The following is a 25,642-nucleotide window of genomic DNA, read 5'->3' on the forward strand; positions in this document are numbered from 1 at the left end:
CGCGCGCGAAGACACGTGCAGAACACGTCGATGCGTGCGCGGTCGGTCCTTGTCGAATCGAAACGTTACAAGCGTCGACGATTGACATGAGCCTCCCGGAGCGGCCCGGAACGGAACCTCGTCCACGTTAGCGATGCGCTTCACTCCGCTCAACGGAATATTCGGGTTTGCGGTCAGAAGAGTCACTGGAATTGGGGCAGAAAACAACAACAACAACAACAACAACAACAACACCACCATACTTTCCAAGTGGCACAATGAACTGGCCCTTTACCGAAACGACGATGTGTTTGTTTTATAGGGAGAGTTCATGCTAAACAGTCAGATTGGAAGAGGGACCGATAGCCTATTGTAGAATTGTCTCAACTTATTAGGAGGCATATGATGTTTCTTTCTCATCATCATTCTTCACAGTCCGGAGGGAATATTAAACGGCATATTCTCACGACAGGGAGATATGAAATCATCTTGAATTACACGGAGGTGTGAATGTGAGTGGAAATGGTTGTTTCTTCATACGTGCCCTGCGATTGGCCGACGACCGGTTCAGGGTGTGCCCGGAACTGGTCGCCCGAAGATAGCTGGGATGGGCTCCGGCACGCCCGCGACCCACGTGAGGAGAAGCAGTACGTGTGTGTGTGTGTGTGTATATATATATATATATATATGTTTTTATATATGGGTTTATATATATATATATATATATGTGTGTGTGTGTTCAAAATAACGGAACATTCATTCATGTTCCGTAGCGCTTCTCCTCACTCGGGTCGCGGGCGTGCCCGAGCCCATCCCAGCTGTCTTCGGGCGACCAGTTCCGGGTACGCCCTGAACCGGTCGCCAGCCAATCGCATTCATGGAAGATTTCTTCGTATCATCCATTTTCTGTTTATTGTCGTATTTGATTTGCATCCGAAGAGGCTCGAGTGACTTTTGGTAAGTCTTTCAAATCGAAAGGATACGTGTGTAACTTTCAGGCCGTTTTAGAAAACTTAAATGGGGAATTTTGCATTCCTTTTCGCGACGTCGTCTTCAGGCTCTTCTTTGAAACGTCTTTTGTCCGCACGTTACGAAAGCAGTCGACTGTGAAGTATGCTAGATGTTGCGTGAAGTATTTATTTGTGACATTTCTTGAAGCCAACATTGGTCACGTTTCAATTTGAAAGGTTGAAGAATTGTCAAATCAGAAAAAAATATCTGAAAATTGTCCCTTGCTCTAAGTGTTAAAATCCTAAAGGACGAGCCCAAAGTGAATCAAAATCTCTCGTTTGTGTTGTTTTTGTGTTGTTAAAGACACACTTACCTTTCCCCTTTGCACCGAATTCTAGAGAGCAATATACAATACAAATGCCATCGCTTCCATTTGAAAACTTGAATTTGATGATGAGTCACAATAAAAAGAACACCCAGGTAATATCCCGGTGCAGAAACAATACATTTATTTGCGTCCCTTCTATTTTTATTGCCATATTTCATCCCAAAAATCATGTAAAAAGCTCAAATGTTGTTTTTTTTTACATTTTGATATTTGCCATATTACACAGCATGGTTGAGTTTTTTAATTTTCCATATAGCTGCGGAGGCTGGAGCCCAATCGATGCAGTTGGAAAACTACCGAAATAACTTCCATCTGAGGTTGGAAGTCCCCGTTTTACCTGTGACAGATCGTACATCCCGTCAGAGGACCCGCTCAAGTGGCCTCATCCCGACTCTGCTCCAAACGCAACCCGTCCAAAATCATTTGCGTCAATCGGACTTCGGTCGATGCGCCGCTCTGAAGATAAGAGGCGGGCTTTGTGAAGCTCTGAATGGCGCTGTCTCCCACATTGTGCGGGTGCCCACATGTGAGATGAGTCCGGGGACAAAGCAGAGGTCAGCCAGTACCGTCAGCTTCCCGTCCACCTCACAAAACCTCCCAGAGGGGGAGGAGGGGCGAGAGGGGCTCCGGGGTTAGGGGACACTTCCTATTCCGCTCGGTGCGCGCTGTTTACACGGGGACAGGGGAATTAGCGCAAGGCCACACAATAATCACACGCGCTCTAATGCATCCTGGAGATGGAAATGGAGATGGTTCGGTTTAGTTCCGATACGTCCTACAACATATTCTCGTGTACGCTACACGACTGCGTTGGACGCTCCTGCCGAATCTGCGTCTCTTTTAGCAATGCGCTTCAGTTCAGAAGACAGCAAAGGGTTGCTGGAAAAAAACCGTTGCAGACAGTTGATTCTTGTGACCAATCACGGAGGTTCGAAATGTCCATTCCATTTTCGAGATGGTAAATGTTCTAGCTGCATCTCTTCTATGAAGCTCAAATATGTCGTAGAGTGCTCATGAAAAGTCATTTCGTCTCACTTTTAACTGGATTATGACTCAGACCCGTTTGAGACGGCAACGGACTGACTGATGTAATATTCCTCGAGATATTGTTTTCTTTCACGGCCGAGCTCTCAACCGATGACTGCATGACTATTATTTGCCAAATCCTCACCCCGAGAGCGTTTCCCATCATTTTCCCATTAAGTACAGCAGCGACACAAAGTTGTTGCACTTCAAGTATTGCCTATCATCAAGTCCAAGTATTCAGAATCAGAATCAGAATCAGAATCATCTTTATTTGCCAAGTATGTCCAAAACACACAAGGAATTTGTCTCCGGTAGTTGGAGCCGCTCAAGTGCGACAACAGACGGTCAATTTACAGAACACTTTGGAGACATAAAGACATTGACAAAAAACAACAACAAACAACAATTGTGCAAAAAGATGCAGAGTCCTCAGTTCGAATGGCTAATATCGCAATAGTCCGGTGCAACGACCATTGTGCAAAGGGCACTGAGACTTCAAGGAGTGGATGCGGTTGAAAGTGACGAGTACTGCGATAATCTGGGACAATCTACAACAATATTGGAGGGGATTCGATTGGACACATGTACATATGCGATGATGTGCCCGACAAATAAAGCCAAATTTGAGCTGACGCTTACCTGAAGACACTTGTCCTCTGGCAGCGTCTTCGGGGCTCGCGTGCGTTTTGAGTCCAGAGCGCTGACAGCGTGTTGAAAAGGCCGCGAGTAGGCTTGTTACTATCCGTTAGCGCTTTAATCCCACTGATCGCCGTGCCGTGGATAAACCCGGCGTGAAAGCGGCCCGCGGTCCCGACCGATGGGCCTCCCTGTCTCCAGCAGAGCTTGGCAGCCTGGACTGATGCGTGGTCCTGCATGAGTTCACAGCAGTCATGGGGAACAAAGGGAGGTTTTGCTCCGCTGCTTCTTCAATTTTCAAAGCTCTCTCAAACTTTCGCCTCAATAGGAAAAAGGAAGCATCATAGTGAGTGATTCCTGAAGCTTTGTGTTGGGTTTGAGGTGACACACCGACACACCGAATATGAGCTGCAAACACAACCAGATATTCTCGTCCTTCGTGACACTCAGTGTGTTTATACTCATTCACAAAGTCAAACTATTACATTTAGTTGATTGAAACCCAACTTTTTTTTAAACGCATGTAAACCAGGGGTGTAACGATTCGTTTTAGCAACGATTCGATTTGGATCACGATTTGTGGTTCCCGATTCGATTCAAGGATGATATTTGCCTCATTTTGAACGATACCGTCCCAAAAGATTCAGTGGCTTAAAATCGATTCAGTAACTTTTTGGCCAAAACTTCTACCACTGTGACTGCGAAATCAATACTCTACCTGAAAAAAAGGAATGGCAAATACATTCACATTGTATTTGAATAAAGTGCAATCATCACTGCAGGTTCACTCAACACAAAGTTAACCTTTTTTTCAGTAATCAAATATGAACCAACATTGATCAAAAAGGAACGACCTACTGTACGGCCCAATCCACACATGCCGCGAGATCTCGTCCGATCTCGGAAGCTAAGCGGGGTCAGTCCTAGTTAGTACTTGGACGGGAGACCGCCTAAACTACAGATTACAGAAACCGCAATTGCAGCCTAATGTGCCTCATGGCTTTGAGGTCTCGAACTAACTAATGTCGAGCGCCTCTTTGGTTCCTGTGTATCGTGCGGCGCGGTCGTTGGCCGTCGCCCTCTCAGCCTTCCGACGGCTGTGGGCGCTTTTGCTTGAAGAGGCGCAGTTACAGAAAGCTGGCCGGTCCTCTTCACACATCACGGTGGTTGCCGTTTCGACAGGACCCATCCAATGAACCATGTCCTCCATGTTGCCAATATCGCTCTCACTCAGCGTGCCTACATCTGTGAGCGCCACAGTTGCCATTGTAGCCGGCTGATGTTCCAGAAAATGAACTGTTCAACTTGGAGATGATGTCTTGGATCCGTTTATGTTTTGCTAAATCCATCAGATTTTGTTTTTGCCATAGGACGACGTGACATTAATCGGGCTGCGGTGAAAATAACACCCGCATTTTTGCACTTTCCCCAACAAACCGGAAGCACGGTCCACCCCCTATCCGTTGTTCGAGGCAAGGTCGTGTGTATGTGCGAAACACATCATGTGCGGACTCAAGTGGCATTCCGCACCTGCCGCGAGATTTTCCACTCCTTCCAGACCAATATTTTTGATCAGTATGAGCTTCATTTAAAACTCTGGTTTGCAGAACAAAGGTCTTCATTTTCCACTCCGGATCAGCGTCATGCGAGGCAATTGTCTCATACGCTTGATTTGAGCATGGCATCCAGCCATCTGCGGTCATCACTGCTCGTTCAACTGCTCGTGAGAGAGGGCCAGCTTCGTGTCATTCTTAATCCTTACGCACAATGCAGGAAGAACCTTTTCTGAGAAGTGGCATCATGTCCCAATCATTTCACAGGACCACGCTGTAGGGTCACATGTCTTTGCAGATAAACTTCGCAATTGCTGCTGTGATGCATTTGCCTGAACTGAGTTTTGGCCTCGACTCTGACTTAACATGATGGCGAGACCTGAGGCTTCTGCAGAGCTGAGGTAACCTTGCGTTGCTACTTTTGTGGGAACGCTGCAAGAGGCGCTCGGACGCTCGGCGTTGTGGGAAATGCCATGACACATCTGTAGGTGGTTGGAGACATTTGTCGTGATTCTTTTGTTTACTTGATCTTTACATATTCAGCAAACAGCGAGTGAGGTGTTTATCCAATAATGTAATATTAGTGGCGCATGTTTTATATACTGGCAGGCCAGCTCTAATGCGCATGGGATATGGTCGTGCGGGCCAAATATAATGACATCGTGGGCCTGCGTTTGACATATATGGTGTACAGGGTCACGGGGAGCAGGAGCCTATCCCAACTGACGGAGTAGTTGCCACTCAGTCGTTTGGAACAAATGAACGGCACGCATGCAAGTAAGACATTTCAAACATGCTCTTGTATGACATTTTGACAGAAAAAAATCTATTGGTGTCAAAATATTGGGTTCTTTTTTAAAGTTATTTTAAAGTCTGAAAGCGAGTAATCAAAATGTAAAAGTGTGATTAATTTGATTTAAACAATGGATCGATTGACAGCCCTGATATATGCATAAATGTATATATTTATTCATATATTACTATGACTTGTATTTGTATTTATTTACAGTATAGGTTTAAAGCCTGATGACAACCCTTTTGCTAACTGAAGTGTACTTCAGTTCAAAAGTAAAGTTCTCTTCTCTTTTAGAAATCTCTTTCCCCGTAACATTACAATGAATGGGATTGTGTTTCTCAATCTACAGTTAATGGGGGAAATAGAAAGAGTTACGAAAAAATAAGGCAAAATATTAGCCTGACTGGTATAGGGGTGCCTTGTATTATTTATATTACAAAAAATACTTGTGCTCTCGAGATCCACTAAATGCTTTTTACTGCTCAAAGTGACTCCAGTGTGTAATTCATACTTTCTGGAATGAATTGATGTGCTGAAGTTAAGGGTGGGGGTGTGTGTGTGTGTGTGTGTGTGTGTGAAAAAAAAAGACCACCCCTCTTCTTTTGAGAATGGTGTCGTCCGCGGCGCGCTCAGCGATTTGGCGCTTGAGTAGCTCGGCTCTCACTGCAAGCTCCGTAGCAGCCGCAGTAACGTACAGTTGTTTTAAACTGTGTCGCTTTGGGCTGGTGTAAATGTTTTATCATACGACCTTAATGGATAAACATGTCTGAAGAGGAAAGTACGGTTGTTGGTGAACTTTTTAAAGATGTCAAATTCTACGTGGTTGGGGACATTGACCCGAAGGTGAGGCTGTGTGGATGTTAGCTTCTCTTAGCTACAGAGATAGCATGCTAACCTTTTAGCACCATTGAATCTCAATAGGTTTTGTTGGACAAGCTATCTAGCTGGCTAACATGCTGTCAGGCTACGTTTGAAATGGAGCGTTTGCTGTTTCGCGAACATTGAATTCAAGGGCGACACTGCGTCTCTTTCTATCGTCGCAGTATGGTGACAGTTCGGCTTAAGAACTTTGCTCTGTTAGCAACGCCTTATTTTGCACAGCTCTGAAGTGCACCGACTCTTGAGTTTCACTTGCATGTATGCTTAGCTACGAGATAATCGCGCTGGTTTATAGCTCGAATGTCTCCCGGTTTAATAATGTATGTTACATTGATTTCTTTTAAATATAGAATCAGTAATACTGATGTTATTGTGTTGAGCCATGTTGAAGTACCAAGGTGGATAAGTTTGACATGTTGAACGGTGATCATTTGCATCAACCTGTGACTGTCAACATTTGACTCAGTCGAGCGTCCGCTGCGTTGTACTTCCTGCCAAATAGTGTACCGTGGTGTCCGCTTCATCATGCCTCTTCACGAAATAATCCGCGCTTTACGGAACGTCACCTGACAAAATCCGGGAAAACGGGTTAGCGTGACAACTGGTTAATGACATGACATGATAGTTAGTAGCCAAAATTCCCCAAATTTGGTTTTCTTTATGGCTGGTGTCTTCAGACAAAAGTTAAATACATGTACACCATTGATTTCTTCCGATATATGATATACGTAAACGGTGTATATTGTAATCTTTGGTGTCTCTATGGTGACACTTGGTGTTAAACAAAAGACATTGTCGAGGTTGAAAGTTCCTACGGGTGCTTTGTCCCGGTTCCGTTTCGTCGTGTGCCCGTGCTGGGAGGAAATGCTTTTACCTGTTTGCCGAATGCAGAAGTAGGTTGCGCATTAAGCGTTCTGAAATCAGTTGTGAGAAAATAATAAAATGGACGAATGATGTTTTGGTTGGAACTATGATGACATATGAAAGTCAAGTGGGTGTGACTCAAATCATTGCGTTGTGAATGGAATATTTTGTAAGATAACCGTCCTTAGACTAAGATGAATGATTGTTGTTGGCCTTTCTTGTAAACGAATACGTTTACACTCCCGATATTTTAGGTGGTGCAGCTGTTGAAAGACGGAAAAGGCAAAGAAGTCTCCTACAATGCTTTGGCCACTCATATTATTGCAGAGGATGGGGACAACCCAGAAGTGGGGGAATCTCGTGAGGTTTTTGATCTGCCTGTGGTCAAGGTAAGAAATTTACCTGTGTAAGGGTGTATTGCACATTGAAGTGGACACACAATGCTCAGTGGTGGAAAGCCTTTGTTTTCGGTTATCCGAAGTGAATGCCTCTGTTACAGTGGGGGGGGGGAAAAATAAAAAAAAAAAAAATAATTCTTTAACACATTCACTGCCATTGACGGCTTTAGAAGTCACATATCCATGTTAACTGGGAAGGCTGGCAGTGAATGAGTTAATTGTTGTCCATGATGATCTACCATGAACTCTTGCATAGGTGGATGCTGTGATATTTTGTAGATTATTTTTTTAAATTTATTTTTATTTTTTTTGACATTTAAAAGAAATAAAGTTTAGTCTCTTCGGTCTGCTAAGCAGAGAAAGTCATGTCCTGTATATGGTGATTATTTTAAAGGCATGGTTAACTCAAAAGCATCCATGTTTTCCAGCCATCCTGGGTGATCCTCTCGGTTCGATGTGGAGACCTGTTACCGTATCCTTCCAACATGTACAATTTATGCAGATTTTGTCCTGAGAATGCCTTTCTTGATGTGATTGCAGAACATTTTTTTTCTAAGACTGTTGAGTATTTACATTTTCATAACCAGTAACCCCATAGAGTTACAGGGTTCTCTCCAGAATCAGGACAGATATTCTTTGGAGTGACAGCCTGTCTTCCTCGTGTGAGTGAATGTGGAAAATACTAATTTCTGAAATATTTGGGACTAAACATAGTAGACCGTGTGATATTATTGGTCACAATGTCGTGTAAGAACACTATTCTAATTTCTATATTAAAAGGACAATTTGTTTCTTGTTTCGAGTTAGAATTTCCCTTGTAATTGTGTACTGCTGCTTGACTGCTTGTTTCTCCACAGCTTCCAGATGACCTCCATGCATTGTGGGCATATGTAACCTTTTATGGTGGAGAATGTCAGCTTAACCTTAACAAAAAAGTGACACACTTGGTGGTGAATGAACCAAAGGGGGTAAGTGGAAGCGCTGTGTTTTGATCTTGACAGTTTCTGGATGTTTTTTCACTGTGGGAATCTAGAACTTACATGAGTTGTGACCCTCAGCTGCTTCTGCTGCAGAGATATTTTGTCCACAGAACTTGTCAACAACGTATCTCTGCTTTTTTTAAAAACAAATTTATGAATTTTTTTTTTTTCCGTTTCCCCTGAAAGAATCAATACTGTTTGAAATGTATCATTATCAGTTGAACTCTGTTTATGTATGTGCCTCCATGGCTGCCTCACAGTCAAAGGTTCCGGTTTTGAATCTCAGCTCTGACCTTTCTATGTGGAGTTTTTTTGTTGCTGTGCTTGTCTGAGACTCTAAATTGACCGTATGAGTCTAAGAGTAAATGGTGCTTTGAGTTAGGTACCATCTTACCTGTGATCTAGAATCGGATAAGCGAGGGAACATGATGAATGGCTGTCTGTCTCTCTATGATGTCATAGTGTGCCGTTATCTTGTTACGTGAGACTAGGTGTGCAACCCACGGTGTCACTGTTTGGAATTATAGATGGGATCAGCGAAAACAGAAGAAAAAGGAAAGAAAACAAGACGAATTGAACTTTGTCCTCCATCTATTTTGTAAAACACTTCTGCTCATTGAAAAAAACAAGATTCAACTCAAAATGTAAAATATGGCCATTTAAATGATATGAAAACAAGTTAAAGCGCAATATAAGGCATGATACCCTTCCCCTTTTATACTGAATGATTGGAAAAATGTCTCAGTGCAGTTACTTTAAACAGCATGCATTAAACACTGGCCTATGTCCACATCATTGAAAAATAAATGTATGAAAGCAAAGAATACCTGATCTTATAATTTTGCATTGTCTGTGGTGACTGGGATATTTGTATTGGGTCTCTGTAGCTTCCAGTCCGTCACTACTTCTGTCGGGAGGTTCACCTGTGGCAGATTTGTGCCAGTGTCGCTCACAGAGGGGTGTGTGTATGCTGCACGGGGCTCTTTTCCATTCCATTGTGATGTTGTAAGTGACTTCCGTTACCCTGGAAGTCCACCCATTTGTGGTGAGCGCTACAATGGTTTCTGTATATGCGCGATCATTTGTCCACCTTTTTGTCTTTTCCTGCTCATAAAGACTCATAAAGTCGTCATACTGAAGTGGGTGCGCGACAGGATTTCATAACGTTTTCTTGCACAGCAGATTATGTTGGAGTATGTTGTTCATGTCTTCAGCAATCAACACCCCAATATCTTTTGTAATGGGTTAAGCCCGCTCCCCGGTTGGATTGTGCAGCAAGTTGTTGCCAAAATGCCACGATGACAATCGGTTGTTGGGCGGCCTTCGTCTTGGGTGCTCGCTGACACACCAATTCGACCGTTGCCATCATTACTGACTTTACCAAAAGGCGACTTACATGATTCAGGATCGAGACTCTCGACTTTCTCTGCTCCTCCACTACGGTAGCAGTGGCTCATCTGTAAGAACTTGGGTTTTGGAACCGGAAGCTTACATTTCAACTTCTGGTGGAGACAAAATGTAAAGTTGGCATCTAACTGTTGGAGAGATGCTAATTATGCGCCCTTAGTTACTGTTGAGTTGCCCTTGAGCAATACTCCAACCTCACTCCATCTCAAGAGGTGCGATACTGTTTGCATGCCACTTTCACGCTGACATCATGTGAAATTGCATGCTTTCATGTTCAATGTGCTGCCTGCAACACAAAATATGTACACAGCATAGTGTCGGTGGAATTTCCCCTTGATTGATTATATAATAGAGCCAACATATTTAATTTTGTTTTTGTTTTACTCGACTCCTGTTCGATTCATTATCATGAGCTAAAACAGTAAATAGATTGTATTATTGCAAATACAGATGCATATCCCTGCGTAATTCAGATGTGTGTTTTTATTTTCGCTAAAGGCCAAGTTTGAGTGTGCCCTGAAACACCCCGGTATCAAGATTGTCACTCCAGACTGGATAACCGATTCTGTAAAAGGTAAAGTTCAAGATCTGCTCTGACTGGGAGGTTTTTCTTCTCATCGTAGAATATTTGTTTTAGAATTGTAATTCACAATTTTCAAAAGAATAACAGTTCCACTCCAGTTAATATTTCTAGTGAGGTAACGATCCAGTCTAAGATGTAACAATTCAATTAAACAATCAAAAACAGGATTAACCTGGTTAAAAAGACTGACTTGTGACTAGTCCTGGGTGAGAGGCAGGTTACAAACAAGTCAACTGGGATCCGTGACCCGAATGCAGACAAGCGGTAGAAAAAATGGATGGGTGGATGGAGTTCCCATTAATTTGGATCCAGAAATAAATTGCCATATCATGACCCTGAAATGAAAGAGTTGATGGCCAGTGAAAGTACAAAACTTGGGGGGGGAAAAAAAGTATTTGCTGTTCTTAGGGGAGGAAGGTGATCACATTTTGATATTATTTTTCATATTATTGTGATAATTAGTCGCGGATTGTGGTCATGTTTTATAGAATGTGATAAACCTTTGACATCTGCATATTTTCATGCTAGCTAACTTATTTTTGTAAACAGGGTTGATGGTAACTGCACACTTATACACTGAATGGAGTGATGTTCAAACATTGACTGTCATTAGTTGATGACGCTTCACTGCAAAAAAGAATGAGAAGACATCTGTGGTTCAGTTACTTTGTAAGAGCGATTCCTATCCCATCATAAATGTTCAAATTACCAACATTTTCAATGCAGCTAAGAGCCGGAATGATGAAGCACTCTATCACCCTCGACTTACTTATGTGGAGCCAGAGGAAGTGGATGAGAGTGAGCCAGAGTCATATGACCAACGTTCCCACTCAGATGGAAGCTACAGCCCGCAACGCTCCCGGCCGTCCAGCGGTGGCTCGTCTGAGGAGTCGAGTCCCCGCAGACGACCTGGTCCCAAAAAACTGAACTCCATCTCCCCGTCGTCCCCACAGAAAAGCGAACGTCGCAGCGAGCGCATGTTCGATGACTCTGACGATGACTCGTCCACAGAAAAGGAAGGTACCAACCTCAACTGGACTCCAGCAGAGGTTGTGACACCAACCCCTCCATTTGCGCCAGGCACTGCCAGGCGGCGAAGTGGGCCACCTGGCAACAAGAATCCAGTATCCTCAACAGGCGGTGGGCTCATCAACCTGTGTGCCACTGTTCCTCCAGTTCCTGGCACCCACCCCATCCCAGCAGAGGTCCGCACTGCTGGCGCCGTCAGTCAAAATGCACAACAAGGTCAGTAAGTACAAAGATTCAAGGCTATGATGACATAGCATGAGTACAGACGTGCAGTAAAAATGTGTGCAATAGATTGTTTTCATTATCAAGAGTGTAAAGTGTTGGTCTTTTCTATGAAACGTTCATTCGACTGTTATTGTATACCCAAGGCTCGAAATAGCTAATCATTTCTTCATCTGAGGAGCAACTTTCTAATTCTGAGAAGCAATTTTTTGCAGGTTAATTGCACAGCGACCCGAAGCAATAAAATATGACAATATAATGGAAAACTTGAATATGCGACTCCAGCTATCGAATATTTTAGTCCTCGAGTATCCTCCAAAACCCGCTTCTGTTTGGGTTCATAACCCGTTTTACCCGTTATTCCTTTCTGAAGTAATGAGTATACTGGCCATATGTCACACAGTGACTACACTGAGAAAAATTGAAAGCACCCTATACGCAAGTAACGTCAGTATTGGGAAAGTTCTTTTTCTGTGCGAATTCGTTCAAAGTTCAGTTCACCGTTGCAAAAGTGAGCGAGTTCAGTTCATAATTCTAAACTTTGAAGTAAGTTCACTGTTTCAAAAAAATCAACGAGTTCATAGTTCATTTCTCTCAGTACGTCGCTGACGGGCTTTACCCTCAAAATGCTGCCATTTCATTTCCCCATTGCCACCCATTCAGTCCACATTAGTAGCTAGCTGCAGCTTTTACCCTAAAATCTCAAAAACATGAGAAAAAACGTGTTGATTTTTTTTTTTCCTTCTTCCAAAAATGGGGCTTTTATTGTTAACGTGCAAACAAAAACACGCAGCGCAGTACAACAGGAACGATGTTGAAAGGACATCGATAACTTTGCATTCCTTGCAGCTCTGGCAACTATAATAACAATGTTTTATCTATTCTTATATTACAAAACAAAATACATGGAATTTTATGGCAGTGTGATCGTCCAGTGTTTTAACTCAAGCATTCTTATCCAAATCATTTTCCTAGTAATCAGGTTTTCTTTTTTACAATTATGTACTGTATTACAACAGAACCAAAGAACATATTTAGTCCCATTGAAGCGGTCTCTCTGCACGCACCTCGTGCAATCACCAGCACTGAATCTTCTGCCAAATACGGTGTTTATAATAAACGAAGACGCAGAGTATGATGGCTGAACACACTATATACAAGCCTTCATATGTCGGGTGATAAACAGTTTATTCCCCAAGCTATACCCCTACATATGCTGGCTCGTTTATAGTGTGTTCAGCCGTCACACTCGGGGTCTTCGGCGGAGAGAAAGGTCCATGTTACAACCTTGCAGGTCACGGGTGCTCACAAATGAAAGGAAATGCTCTTGCATTTTTCTTATCAAGTCAGCGTCAACAACCACACTTCGCTTCACTTCCGCCTTTTCGGTGACGACGTAGTCTCATTGTCACGTCCGTGCGTCCGTCGCGCGTAGCGAAGAATCTGTGATTCGCAGTTTTGCTTTTCGCTAATTTTAAACCTTGTATGCCTGACTTCTATTTCATTCAAATCTTTGTTTTCCTTTGTTAGTACAGTACACAAACACCCCCGTTCACAAACAAATCTGTTAATGAACAACATTTTGGGAGAAATATATTGCTTTGCTTAACCAACTATGCTTCAGTTCACAAACGATCGTAGCATCCATACGGAATCCTCAGTTGCGCTTTCTCTCACGCAGTGTGAACGCCGTAAATATACAGTGGCTGAAATAAGTATTTAACACGTCACCATTTTTCTCACTAAATCTATTTCCAAAGGTGCTATTGACATGAAAATGTAACCAGAGGTCGGGAACTACCCAAGTAATCCATACATACAAAGAAAGGTGAACAAATAAGATCAGAAAGTCAGTTGTGTGCAATAATGTGAAATGCCACAGGGAAAAAGTATTGAACACATGAAGAAAGGGAGGTGCAAAAAGGCATTGAAAGCCAAAACACCTCAAATCTATCAATAATCAAACAGCAATCCAGCCCCTTGTCAGTGCAAATGAATATCAGCTGGTTCAGTCCTAATGGATGGCCTACAAAAAGGTTTTATTGCCAAGGTGTGAGTCAAGATGCATCTCATGATGGGTAAGAGCAGCGAGATGTCTCAAGACCATCGCAAACTAATTCTTGCAAAACATAACCATGGCATTGGTTACAGCAACATGAATGCTCCAGTGAGCACGCTTGGGGCTATAATACGTAAGTGGAAAGCCAATCGTACTACCGTAAAGTTGCTTCGATCAGGTGCTCCTCGCAAGATTTTTATTGCAATAGTCTTGACAGTGCAATCGTGAAAGACACATTTGGTCTCGTAGTCTGATCCACACATTATGTGTTGTCTGTCTCAGGCGTGTCGTCTGTCCCACACAGCCGACATGTTGTTTTTTATTATTTTCTGAAATAACTTTATTGGCCGTCAGATATTTACAGTACTACGTCAAAAGACACGCGACAAGGCTAAAAATAAACTAGCTTTTGGATTCAAATATACCGTGCACGATGGCGACGCGGAGCCGATCAATGACGTCATTGATCGGATCGGCGAACTATGACATTAAAGCTGATCAGCATAATGTGCTAATTATCGGCCGATAAAATCGGTGTAAAGTCTACTATTAAGAACCCTTGGGAAGTGTCGCAGTCCTGGCTGTGCTCGTTGAGCTTTTGGGTGGGGTGCGTGCTACCACATATTGGTTGGATTGAATTGTTTTCTCTGAAGTTCTGTAAACGCTCTGATTTGCGGTACAGGGGGATACAGTTACGTTCCTATGACCATGGAAATACAGTAGACCGTGCCCATCAGTCACTGCTGGTGCACGTAACCGAGTGCCGCAGTACTGCAAATTGGAAACATACCCCTGCGAAAGACTCTCCATGGGCGCTGCAGTGCGTGTGTGTGTCATTTGGCAGCTCCCTGCGGGGCGGGGTCACGTCAGCTGGGGGCCCCGTCGTCCGCTCCTTCCTGGTTGTCACGCACAAAGGCAACTTGTTTCCGGGGCTGGAACCGATTAATTTCCATTCATCGTAATCTGAAAAATTGCTTTGGTTTGCAAACATTTGGGTTCAGGAGCGGAGTTTTGGAATGAATCAAGTTCGTTAACAGAAGTTCCACAGTACAGTGATGCCTTGAGGTCCAATTTGAATTTGTTCCGTGACCACGCTCTTATCTCAAAACATACTTCCCAATTAAAATGAAAGGAAATGCAATGAATCCATTACGTTCCACCCTAAAACACCACCATTTTGAAATGAATAATAGGTTTTAGTTTGAAAAAAGACGAGTAGGAATGTATTGTAAAATGCAGTCAAAGACAATGTTAAGATATAAACTGGCTTTATGAAGTTTAATCAAGTCAAATGTCTCAGACGCGCACAAAAATTGGTTTCATTTGCTTGCGAGTGCCTTCAAATGTTCGGCCGCTCTCTATCGCCCCGCACTCGCTAGTTTTCAAGTAATCTCCAACTGGTAGTGGCAGTGTACAGCTTGAAGCCACTTTATTTATTTATTTATTTGTTAAAAGAATATTTAATGATATCAGCCAAAGTGCTGCTTGTTGTCAAGTAAGTGGAGCCATCTGCTGCCATACAGCACTTGTTTCTGAAGTTTGGGCTCGGCCGCTCGACAGCTCGTATCTTGTGAAACTCCTAAATTGGGTCACTCATATCTTGAGTCAGCACTGTATTGCTATTTTTCCTCTTAAAAAACATTTCATTTTATTATTTTGTTTAAAAAAAAAAAGTAATAAAGCGGTTAAAAAAAATGTATTACACTTTTGCATGCATTGCATGTTGTTATGAGTAGTTGGATTACTTAACCTGGTAATTATTTCTTCTTTTTAGGAGGTTTATCAGTTCCAGATAGCATCCCTGGTTGGAGCCCAGCAGCTAGAACACTACGCAATATTACCAACAACTCTGACATGCAGCCGACCATTCGACCCACCAATGTAGCACATGTAAGACATTAGATAAAAAAGTATTTAATTGAATCTTATGAGACAAATTTTATGTAGAAAAGATTGGTTCATTTTGTTGCTCTTTCTCAGATTATCCAGAATCTGACAGCCAATCACGGAAAGCCATTAGAGCAACAAACCAATCAGAGCCATGCTCAGACACCAAACAGTACCAATCCTCTTATTTTCAATCAGTCAAAAATGGCTGGACAACAACTCTCTGCGCAGCAGCAGCAGCAGCAGCAGCAGCAGCAGCAGCAGCAACAACAACAACAACAGCAGCAGCAGCAACAACAACAGCAGCAGCAACAACAACAACAGCAGCAGCAGCAGCAGCAGCAGTTAATGCAGCTGTCACACCAGACGGTCCAACACCACCAACAGTTACCCCAACAAACGCAACACCCCATTATGCAGCTGCAGCTCCAGCAGCAGCAGCAGCAGCAGCAGCAACAGCAGCAGCATCAGATGATGCAGCTACATCACCAACATCAACAGCAGCAATCAGTTGTACAACAGCAGGGGTTTCCCCAGTTGTCCCAACAGCATCAGTTCCTCCAACAACAACAACAACAACAGCAGCAGCAGCAACAGCAACAGCAGCAACTGCACCAACAGCAGATGTTTTCACAGCAACAGCAACATGCCTTCTCTCAGCAGCAGCTGCGCCCTCAGCAGCTCTTACGCCCTGGTCTACAGCAGCTGCAACAGCAGCAAGCTCTGCAACAACAGCTACAGCAATTCCAACAGCAGCAACGCATGCAGATATTACAACAGCAGCAACAACAAAATCAGCAATTACACCAACAGCATCTACAGCAGCAACAACAGCAACAGCACTTCCTGCAGCAGCAACAAATCCAGCAGATGCAGCAGCAACAGCAGGTTATGCAGCATCAGAACCAACAGGGCATGCAGCCGCAACATCATCAGCAGCAACAGACTCTTCAGCCGCAGATACAGCAGGCTGCTCATATCTCCCTGTTTGGACATGAGCCGGGACAAGAAAGTGAGTAGTCGATTGGGTTTTCAGACATACACGGCCATCTGTGAGCCTGTTTAACTTTAGCCCCAAGCAATTGACTGTATTTGGATTTGACTGTATATCATGACATGAAAAACACTTAACCAAAGAAGCAAACACATGTATCATGCTACATTGTGTAAAAAAAGGAGTAATAGGGTCTATGTGCAACCAACTTCTTCTTTTGGCAACGGTCGAAGCACTTCCTTTCGGCGTGGGTAAATGGCGGAGCCCTATAGCAGGTAAACGGGACAAAGCACCGGTAGGAACTTTAAATGTCTACAATATAATATATATATATATAATATAAGAAGTGGCCATCTCCAAACTGTTCCCACAACGTTGGAAATGTCCAAAATATTAGCCCCTGAACTCCAGTGAAAGGAACGCTGAATACTTACCTACCTAGAGATTTTGGACAGTCAAGCAGTTTGGGGTTTAGCCCTTCCTGTTCTGTGCATCGGTCCACAAAGCAAGTTACATGACATGGATGAGAGTATTTGGTATTGATGAATTTGAATGGCCTGCACAGAGTCCTGCCCTCAATCCAATAGAACGCCTTTGGGTTGATTTCGAGGGGACAGTGGGCCTGCTCCTGGAAGAATGTGCAAAACTTCCCATAAGCTCACTCCTGGACCTTGTAGAAAGCCTCCCCACAAGAGTTCAAGCTGTTATCGCTGCAAAGGGTAGACTAACATCATATTAAACCACATGGATATATAATGGGATATCACTTTAAATCATATATGAATCAAGGCAGGCGAGTGATTACTTTTGGCAATATAGTGTATACAGTATTTAGGAGGCTTCTGAACACACTTAGGAGAGACAATTCATCTTGTGATAGATGTGCTTGTGACCTTTTCTTTCTCATGTCACAGTTCCACAGGATGGCTTTCTGCTGGGATGTGTGTTCGCCATTGCTGACTACCCAGAACAGATAGCCGACAAACAATTGCTGGCCACGTGGAAACGGGTAAGATAAAAAAGGTTACACCAAAAGAGGCAGTACACGTGCTTCAATCAGTCGCAACATGTTATACTTACAGATGCATACAGTGTCATGTTTTGCCTGAAAATGGCTTGGCCTCATTTATTATCGGATGCAGAGATGGGGTGAAGTAAAAACAAAAGAAAAACTACTTTTCCCATTTGCAGCGAGAGCACTTGCAGTGCTAGCATCAAGCTCCCCAGTTGAAAGGGTCTTCAGCCATGGTGAGACCACATCGTGCTTGGCTCGCAGACAAGACCCTTTCAAATCTCATATTTTGCAAATGCAAAAAAAATATTTCATTAGATGTTCCACAACAGATGTGCTGCTGTTATTATTATTATTTTTTTTTCAATAATTTCTGGTGTGTAAAATAAGTTTCGATTGATATTGAACTACATGGTTTTTGTGAAGTTACATTATGAAACGGTGTTGAATTGGAGTGCATTATCTTGAGAGGTTATCCATGCATACAAGTTGGATAAATTGGCCAATAATATCATTGTTTAACCCTATTGGTCTTCTCTCTTTATAAAGACCAGAGACTGCAGGTAAGACTGCTTGAAAAAGGTTATTTGACTTGAATTATCAAAGGACTTGACTTGACACAATCTGTGAATTGCCCAAGACAAAATAACTTTAAAAAAACTTGACACTTACACACGTGACTCGATCCCATCTCCAATGAGTAACTTAGAGGCCGTAGCATCTAATTTTCTTTATTTAACACCAAATTGGTATGTTTTTCTTTGCCGCCTCACCTCCCTTCACTGCGTGACTTATCCCAGTAAGCAACATGAATTAGGTATCCATCAAGTATCAAGTGTGAGCTGTTGCTGCATTTGAGCGACAGCACAGTAGTCACAGAAGCTACTTTGCCCCCTCTCTCCACTTGCAGGTCATCCAAGCCTATGGCGGTGCCGTTGACCCCTCTTTGACCAGCCGCTGTACCCACCTGCTTTGTGAGAGTCAGGTCAGCAACATGTATGTGCAGGTAAGGATGTGAGTTGCTGTGTGGAGTTTGCGTATACAGGTCCATCTCAAGACTGTAAATTAGAATACTGTCAAAAGCTTCATGGAGTTAGGTAGTTCAATTAAAAAAGCACAGCTCATATTCTAGAGATGCACTACACATACAGGTAGAGTAACATATTTCATGATTTGTATACTTTTGATGATACTAGCATACAGCAAATGAAAACCCAAATTTCACCATCTCAAGGAACTAAAATATTACGTAACAATCAAGAAACAATGAAAATGATTTTTAACGTAGAAATGAGGCCAGAATTTGCCCTCGGAAAAGTATTTTCCCAAGTGTTACCCCCCTTGTTAAATCATGAATTCATTGTGGCTAATCTAGATAATGTATGAGGACTGGGGGAAAAAAAATGGACTTTTCTATCATACCATACCTGTATACTGTTTAGAATACAACAGCGTCAAATGCTGCTTTCTAAAAGTCGTTTATTTGTATAGCCCTTAATCACAAAAGAGTCTCAAAGGGATTCACAGGCCCACAGTTGGCAATGATGGGTCACATCCCCTCATCTAAACTCCCAATCGGGCAAGGAAAACCTCAAATCCCCATTTGAGGGGAGAAAAGCAAACCTTGAGAATGGACCGCAGATGGGGGAATCCCCCTTCCAGGATGACCAGGCTGCAATGGATATCGAGTGGACCACATTTATCACGGAGTCTGGTGTTGTACAATGTTGATTACGATGGCAAGGTGCTGGACAATGTTTATTCAGATGGCATAAGAGTCAATTTAAAGAGAAAGCAGGGTAGACTCCTTCGGTGGTTCTGCCTCAGGACTCGGCCCGGTCGGTCGGAGCGGAATCCTCCATGGCGACGACTCCAGGGGAAGTGGCCCACCTCAGACGTAGTCCCAGTTTGTCCGTGCAGAACCCCAACAGCAACCGCCTCAGATTCAGCCAACATCGCTTAGCCCTCTCTCCGAGCAGGAGACGAGAGGGGAGGAGATGGGACAAGCGGCAGCAAAACAGGCCTTCATGTACTTTAAAAGTGCCATATTTGACCAAACCAACTTTTTCTAGTATTTGGGATGTAATATTGGCTCTATGATACCTCAGTAAACATGGGAAATATGAATTAAAATCGGCCACGTATTCCTGATTTCCAGACGTTGTTCTGCCGAGAGGCCTGAAATCAGGTCATTCGATTTCATTTATTAAGGAAAAAAACTATTCAAAGTTAGCCGGACCTGTTTGAAAAAGAAATTACCCCCCTTGTTAAATCATGAATTCATCGTGGCTAATGACAATTTTGGGTTCATTTTCACACCCAAGACTGATTACCTCCATATCTGTGACGAACAGAATCCATCCCGACAGAATCAAATCGGACGAAAGATCTAAAAAAGCTGCAACAAAGTGACACGACGAGAAATAGTTATTGACAACTATCAGTCTGGAAAGGATAACAAAAGCCATTTCTAAAACTTTAGGATTCCAGCGAACCATAGGGAGAGCCATTACCCTCACATGGAGAAAAGATGGAACAGTGGTGAACCTTCCTAGGAGTGGCCGGTCTACAAAGATTACCCCAATAAAACAGCAATGAGTCATCCAGGAGGCCACAAAGGAACTCAGGAACTCTAAAGACCTGCATGCCTCCTTTGCCTCAGTTAAGGTCAGTGTTCATGACACAACAATAAGGAAGAGACTGAGCAAAAATGGCATCCATGGCAGAGTTCCAAGGCGAAAACCACTGCTGACCAAAAAGAACATGAAGGCTCGTCTTACTTCCTTAAAAACATCTGAATGATTCACAAGACTGATGAGATGAAAGTTGAGCTTTTGGGAAGGTGTGTGTCTCGTTACATCTGGCGTAAATGTAACGCAGCATTTCAGAAAAAGAACATCATACCAACAGCCAAACATGGTGGTTGTAGTGTGATGGCCTTGGGCTGTTTTGCTTGTTCAGGACCTGGATAACTTGCTGTGATTGATGGAACCATGAGTTAACAGAAAATCCTGAAGGAGAATGTTCAGCCATGAGTTTGTGACCACAAGCTGAAGCGCACTTGGGTTCTGCAGCAGCAGGATAATGATCCAAAACACACCAGCACTACTTCTGAATGGCTTAAAAAAACTAAATGAAGGTTTTGGAGTGGCCTCGTCAAAGTCCAGACTTGAATCCGATTGACATTTCAGTGGCGTGACCTTAAAAAGACCGTTCATGCTCGAAAGCCCCTCATTTTTGCTGAAGTCAAACAATTCTGCAAGGAAGAGTGGGCCAGAATATCGCCACAAAGATGTGAAAGACTCATTGCCAGTTAGAGAAAACGCTTAATTTCAGTTCTTGTTGCTGAGGATGGGCCAACCAGTTATTGGGTTTAGGGAGCCATTACTTTTTCACACAGGGTCAGGTAACTTTGAGTCATGTTTTTAAAAACAGCATTTTAAGTTCACTTGGGTTATATTTTGGTCTGATATTATATTATATTGATCTTAAACAAAGTGGGTGAACTTTTCTGAATACATAGCAGGACCTTAAAATCACATCTCGGGTAGATCGGGAGCCAGCATGGAGGTAGTATGATCGAACTTTTTCATCCTCGTCAAGTCTTGCTGCAGTGTTTTGTACGAACTTCAGGCTTTTAATACTAGACACGGGAAGACCAGAAAGCAGCACGTTACAATAGTTGAGGCGAGACATGACATAACAGACGCACGGACTATGATCTCGGCGTCACTGGCGGATAGGATGGGCCCTATCTCGGTGCTATCGCGAAGATGGAAAAAACGCATTTCTTCATGTACTTTTGAAAGGAGAGAGTTGAGTGAAATATTTAATGCCAAGATTTTTTGTTGACTCACTTTGGGTGATGGTGATTTTGTCAAAACTCTTAGAGTGGTGTCCTTAAACAAGTGGCTATGTTTTGCAGGGCCAGTAATCAACAGATCAGTTTTCTCAGGGTTGTTAAGGAGCAAACAATGACAGGACATCCACGGTTTAATCTCAGCGAGACATGACTCCAGATTAGTGCAATCGCATGGGCTCGTTAATTTGAATGGCATGTATATCTGAGTATCGTCAGCATAACGGTGAAAGCTAATCTTATATTTGCGTATGATATTGCCAAGCGGCAGCGTATAAATACTGAACAAAGATTATCAATAGGACCCACATAAGAAGGAAAAGAGACAATTGCTGAAGGTAGTAATAAAGTAGCTCAGCGAGTGCACTAGTAGTTGAGGAACTAATATTATGGCTGCTATAGCTTTGGTTGTGGTCAGAACGATGGCAATCTTATGAAGCAATGGCCGGACATAGCAGTGGTACAGAGAAGTACCGTTACATTTGAGGTCGCAGCGCTGCAGGTTCAAACCAAATCTAAACTATTACCATTATTATGGGTCGGTTCGTGGATTAATTGCACGAAATGAAAAGTATCAATTATTGTCTGAAATGCTGCACAAAGAGGTTTCCGATGGGGAATTCAAATATATATATATATATATATATTAAAGTGCCCCACGATTAATATATTGTCTGCATGGGTCAGCAATCAATTCTAAGAATTCATCTAAAAAGCCAGAGTTAGGGCGGGGGGTATATAACTGCAAGATAGAAGGGCAATAGCGTTGTAGCTCGAGCCGCGACTGTTTTAAAGTCGATGTTTGGGCGAGTGCTAAGGTTGAAAACGGAATCGGAGATGAGGGCGACACCTGCTCCTTTGTTAGGACGCGCAACATATGAACTCCCAAAGTTTGGGGGAGACGCCTCATTAAGTGGTAAAAACTCATTTGCTTTTAACCAAGTCTCGTAAAGACCAATCATATTAAGATTATGGTCTCTGTTAAGATAATTGACGAGCAAAGCTTTTGAGGAAATTGATCTTCTATTCATAAGACTGATTTTCATGAACTCATTCCCTGCCAATGGAGTCCAAAGACGTCATTAAGAATCCATCTATTCCCTACCAATGGCGTCTAAAGACGTCCGTGGTGTTTTTTTAACGGGGAGGGTCTTGTGCAGTCTGTGTGAGCTCGTCAAGCCTCTGGATAACTGCAATAAGGATTGGCACCCTGTAGAGGGCAACAATGCCTTGAGGTGAACGTCCCTTCCTCGGATTGAAGAAGAAGGAGGGACGGGGCGCTTTTGGTACTCGAAATTTCTTGCACCAAGGCAAGGAAAATATTCCTGCGACCGACAGGAATGACCCCTTAGATCATGCGGGGAATAAAGGATGACGCTCTCTTTGTTCCAAAGCTATCGTGCAAAATGCTGGCCCATACATATGGCGGGATGCTCTCGGCCGCTTGCCAACTGATCGTCTGCCGACCAGGATTTGAATAAATGGAATCCGGAATCGTCAGATAGTGAACTCCCTTTTGGATAGCCAGGCGAGCTTCATCAAGAGCTTCCTCCGATGAAGATCGATGAAGACGAAGAGGTTAGCTACATTTTGCGAGCAAACACGCTCCTTCAATCCTTGTTACATCAAAACATCATTTCGTCCCACTAGTTCACATTACAATGTAACGTCTGCTGCCAGTACTAATTAGAATTTTCCATTTCGTCCATCTTGCAGGAATTCAACACCCGTGAGTCGAGCATCTTTTAGGATTGCAACGAAGAAAAGTAATGTTTTTTTTGTTTTACCCTTGCAAAACACATCATCGATAAAACGGATTCTCGAGTAATCGTATGTGTTTTTTCAAACTTACAGGCGATGCATCCAGCAGATGTTCGACTGCCATTCCAGTACGCAGTGCAGACAAAAAAAGGTAATTGAAAGCTTTTTTTTTCCTCCACGTCCCACGACAGCAATTTCAACAATGTATTTGTATAGTAATAGTTATATTTCTAAACTACACAGGTTCTGCTTCGAGCAGAAGTAGTGACTGGTTTCGAGGAGAATGACAACCACACAAGATCCCATTCACTGGCAACAGAAGAATCAAATAAGATTTGGATAAAACTTTGCTCGATTTTATGCGCAAGGTAATAAAAACCTGGACTATTGAGCAAACGGTGGAGGAGGAGAATTTGGAGTGCGGGAGGCCCATTTGTTCATGCATTTTTGTCTCATGTAAATTCTGTGCATAATTATACTTGTAAATAAATGTTTCTGTCAAAAGTACTTTCTCAGTGTTGTTTTATGTTGAGATTTTCACGAAAGAAACAAATATTGGTGTCAAAGTCGTTGTTCAGCCTGACGTCTGCTTTCACAAAAAGGCTGTTTTCTCTGTTTTTGGCTGATAGTAGCGTATATTTGACTGCTGATTACTACGGAACGCCATAAGCTAGAGACAAACTATTTTTATCTGATGAAAGAAGAGAGTCTGATCTTTCATTTGGTGGTTTTGGTGTTGACATCGTCATAGTACATAATATTCTGCGGGGCTTGAAAAATCTGTGAAATTGCTGGAAAATGACAGGCAGTCTAGGGGTTCCCTGCTCAGGAAACGAGTGAGTTAAAGTGCTATTTGTATTCCTAGTAGTAATATATTAATATTGCATCGTCGAGAACCTGTAATATACTTCGAGTTTCTGTGGGCGCGGCAAGAGATGAATACTGCAGGAATCTTCTCAATTTGTCATCGGTAGAACGAACCAGGCAAGAGTGCTTAAACTCACCACACTTTACTACCTCAGTAGAAAGCATAAGTGGGTAGTCTAGTATGTCACTCTCCATGCAGTATAGGACTGTGTTGTTCGAGTCCACCATAGTGCTAGTTAGCCTAAACCTTACAGACTCCACACCCATTTTAAAAGGCTTGCTAATCACCTTTGTCCCGGCTTGCTGTGGTATCAACTTCTCATGGAAAGACTAAACAGTAATCTCTCTCTTGAACGATTGATGGCGCCTACCCCGTTAGCCCTCATCAAGCCGGGAGTCCTCCAGAACGTAGTCCGATTATCTACAAATTGTAGCCCCTGTTTGCGACAGAAGCTAGCCAACCAGTGGTTAAGCGTGAATAATCTGCGAAACCTCTCATCATTGCCTCTCGCAGGCAAGGGGCCAGAGACAAATTACTCGATGCTGACACATCTTTCTGCACAGAGTGCCTGTCAGCAAATGTTTTTTTTTTTTGCTAACACACACAAACAAGGAGTGATATGTAAAGTATAAAATGTGCTTACCAAGCAGCATGTCAAGATATTCTTTTCTTTTTTGACACCCTTGTCATTGTGGTGATTGTCTCTCTCCCTTCAGGCCCTCAGAGAGGGAAAACGTTGTGTAACAGCCCACTGGCTCAACACAGTGCTTAAAAGGAAGAGGATGGTGCCTCCTCATCGGACACTCCATCTGCCATTTGCCTTCCCTCCTGGAGCCAAGCCTTGCTCTCATCATGTATGTCATACTACTCTATTATACATTTGATTCTATGAATTTATCCAGTCGTGTGACGGTTGTCACTACCCAAGGAAAGCGATACTTTTTTTGGACACACTCAGACTCCGTAATTCGCACCATGCTTGGGTGCACTTGTCCCCTCATGTCCGGTTCATTTGATGAATTTAAGTGCTCAAGATCGGTACAGTTCACTGGCCACACAGCATGATTGGATGAGGTGGGCCTGGAAATTGGTATTGCAGATTCAAATGCTCGAGCGTCCGATGCCGTTGTTGTGTTCTGACTCTTAATGATAACTGCCACATTGCCTTCTACTAGGGACAGGAGAGAACTGTGTGATTGCACCCCTACTAGGCCTATAACAGCAACTTTACTGTATTAATTGGACCATGCCTGTGAATATTCTCATTCATCCAGGTCATTTTAATCTCTCCTTTTTTAATTCCAAAGAATAAAATACCGTTCGTGGTGTGGGGCATGCCTCTAAATTGGAGCCTAAATAGTTGAGTTTTCCACACAAAGACTGGCTAGTGCGTCCTCACTAAGCCTTGTTTTATGAGCTGATAAAGCCTGCCGAAACGTCTTTTAAGACAAACAGAACAGTACAGTTGCAATCGATTCACTGGCCTGAGATTAAAATGACCTGGATGAATG

General features: G+C 43.0%; 2 protein-coding genes and 1 long non-coding RNA gene across 4 annotated transcripts in view; 1 reads left to right on the top strand and 2 right to left on the bottom strand.

Annotated features, from left to right (window-relative positions):
• Window positions 1–2,593: 2,593 nt before the first annotated feature.
• Window positions 2,594–7,185, bottom strand: LOC133489501 (uncharacterized). The gene is made up of 2 exons (XR_009791939.1): window positions 7,083–7,185; window positions 2,594–6,774 (listed from the first exon to the last, which is right to left on the bottom strand). It is a non-coding gene; the product is annotated as an uncharacterized LOC133489501 (long non-coding RNA).
• paxip1 (PAX interacting (with transcription-activation domain) protein 1) overlaps window positions 3,818–25,642 on the top strand; it is a 35,908-nt gene continuing 14,083 nt past the window's right edge. The window contains exons 1-12 of the mRNA XM_061798645.1: window positions 3,818–6,172; window positions 7,327–7,461; window positions 7,899–7,942; window positions 8,069–8,132; window positions 8,328–8,438; window positions 10,356–10,431; window positions 11,167–11,685; window positions 15,525–15,640; window positions 15,731–16,649; window positions 17,546–17,640; window positions 18,554–18,649; window positions 24,848–24,985. Of these exons, the coding sequence (XP_061654629.1) occupies window positions 6,092–6,172; window positions 7,327–7,461; window positions 7,899–7,942; window positions 8,069–8,132; window positions 8,328–8,438; window positions 10,356–10,431; window positions 11,167–11,685; window positions 15,525–15,640; window positions 15,731–16,649; window positions 17,546–17,640; window positions 18,554–18,649; window positions 24,848–24,985 (2,394 nt within the window). The 5' untranslated portion in view covers window positions 3,818–6,091. The remainder of the gene's footprint in view (window positions 6,173–7,326; window positions 7,462–7,898; window positions 7,943–8,068; window positions 8,133–8,327; window positions 8,439–10,355; window positions 10,432–11,166; window positions 11,686–15,524; window positions 15,641–15,730; window positions 16,650–17,545; window positions 17,641–18,553; window positions 18,650–24,847; window positions 24,986–25,642) is intronic.
• Window positions 21,150–25,642, bottom strand: part of LOC133489497 (sickle tail protein homolog) — an 80,087-nt gene continuing 75,594 nt past the window's right edge. For both annotated transcript variants that reach the window (XR_009791934.1, XR_009791931.1), the window contains one exon: window positions 21,150–21,286. The gene's annotated coding sequence lies outside the window, so the exon portion shown is untranslated. The remainder of the gene's footprint in view (window positions 21,287–25,642) is intronic.

The sequence above is a fragment of the Phyllopteryx taeniolatus genome, chromosome 14, assembly GCF_024500385.1.
Source record: "Phyllopteryx taeniolatus isolate TA_2022b chromosome 14, UOR_Ptae_1.2, whole genome shotgun sequence".
Taxonomy (NCBI): domain Eukaryota; kingdom Metazoa; phylum Chordata; class Actinopteri; order Syngnathiformes; family Syngnathidae; genus Phyllopteryx; species Phyllopteryx taeniolatus.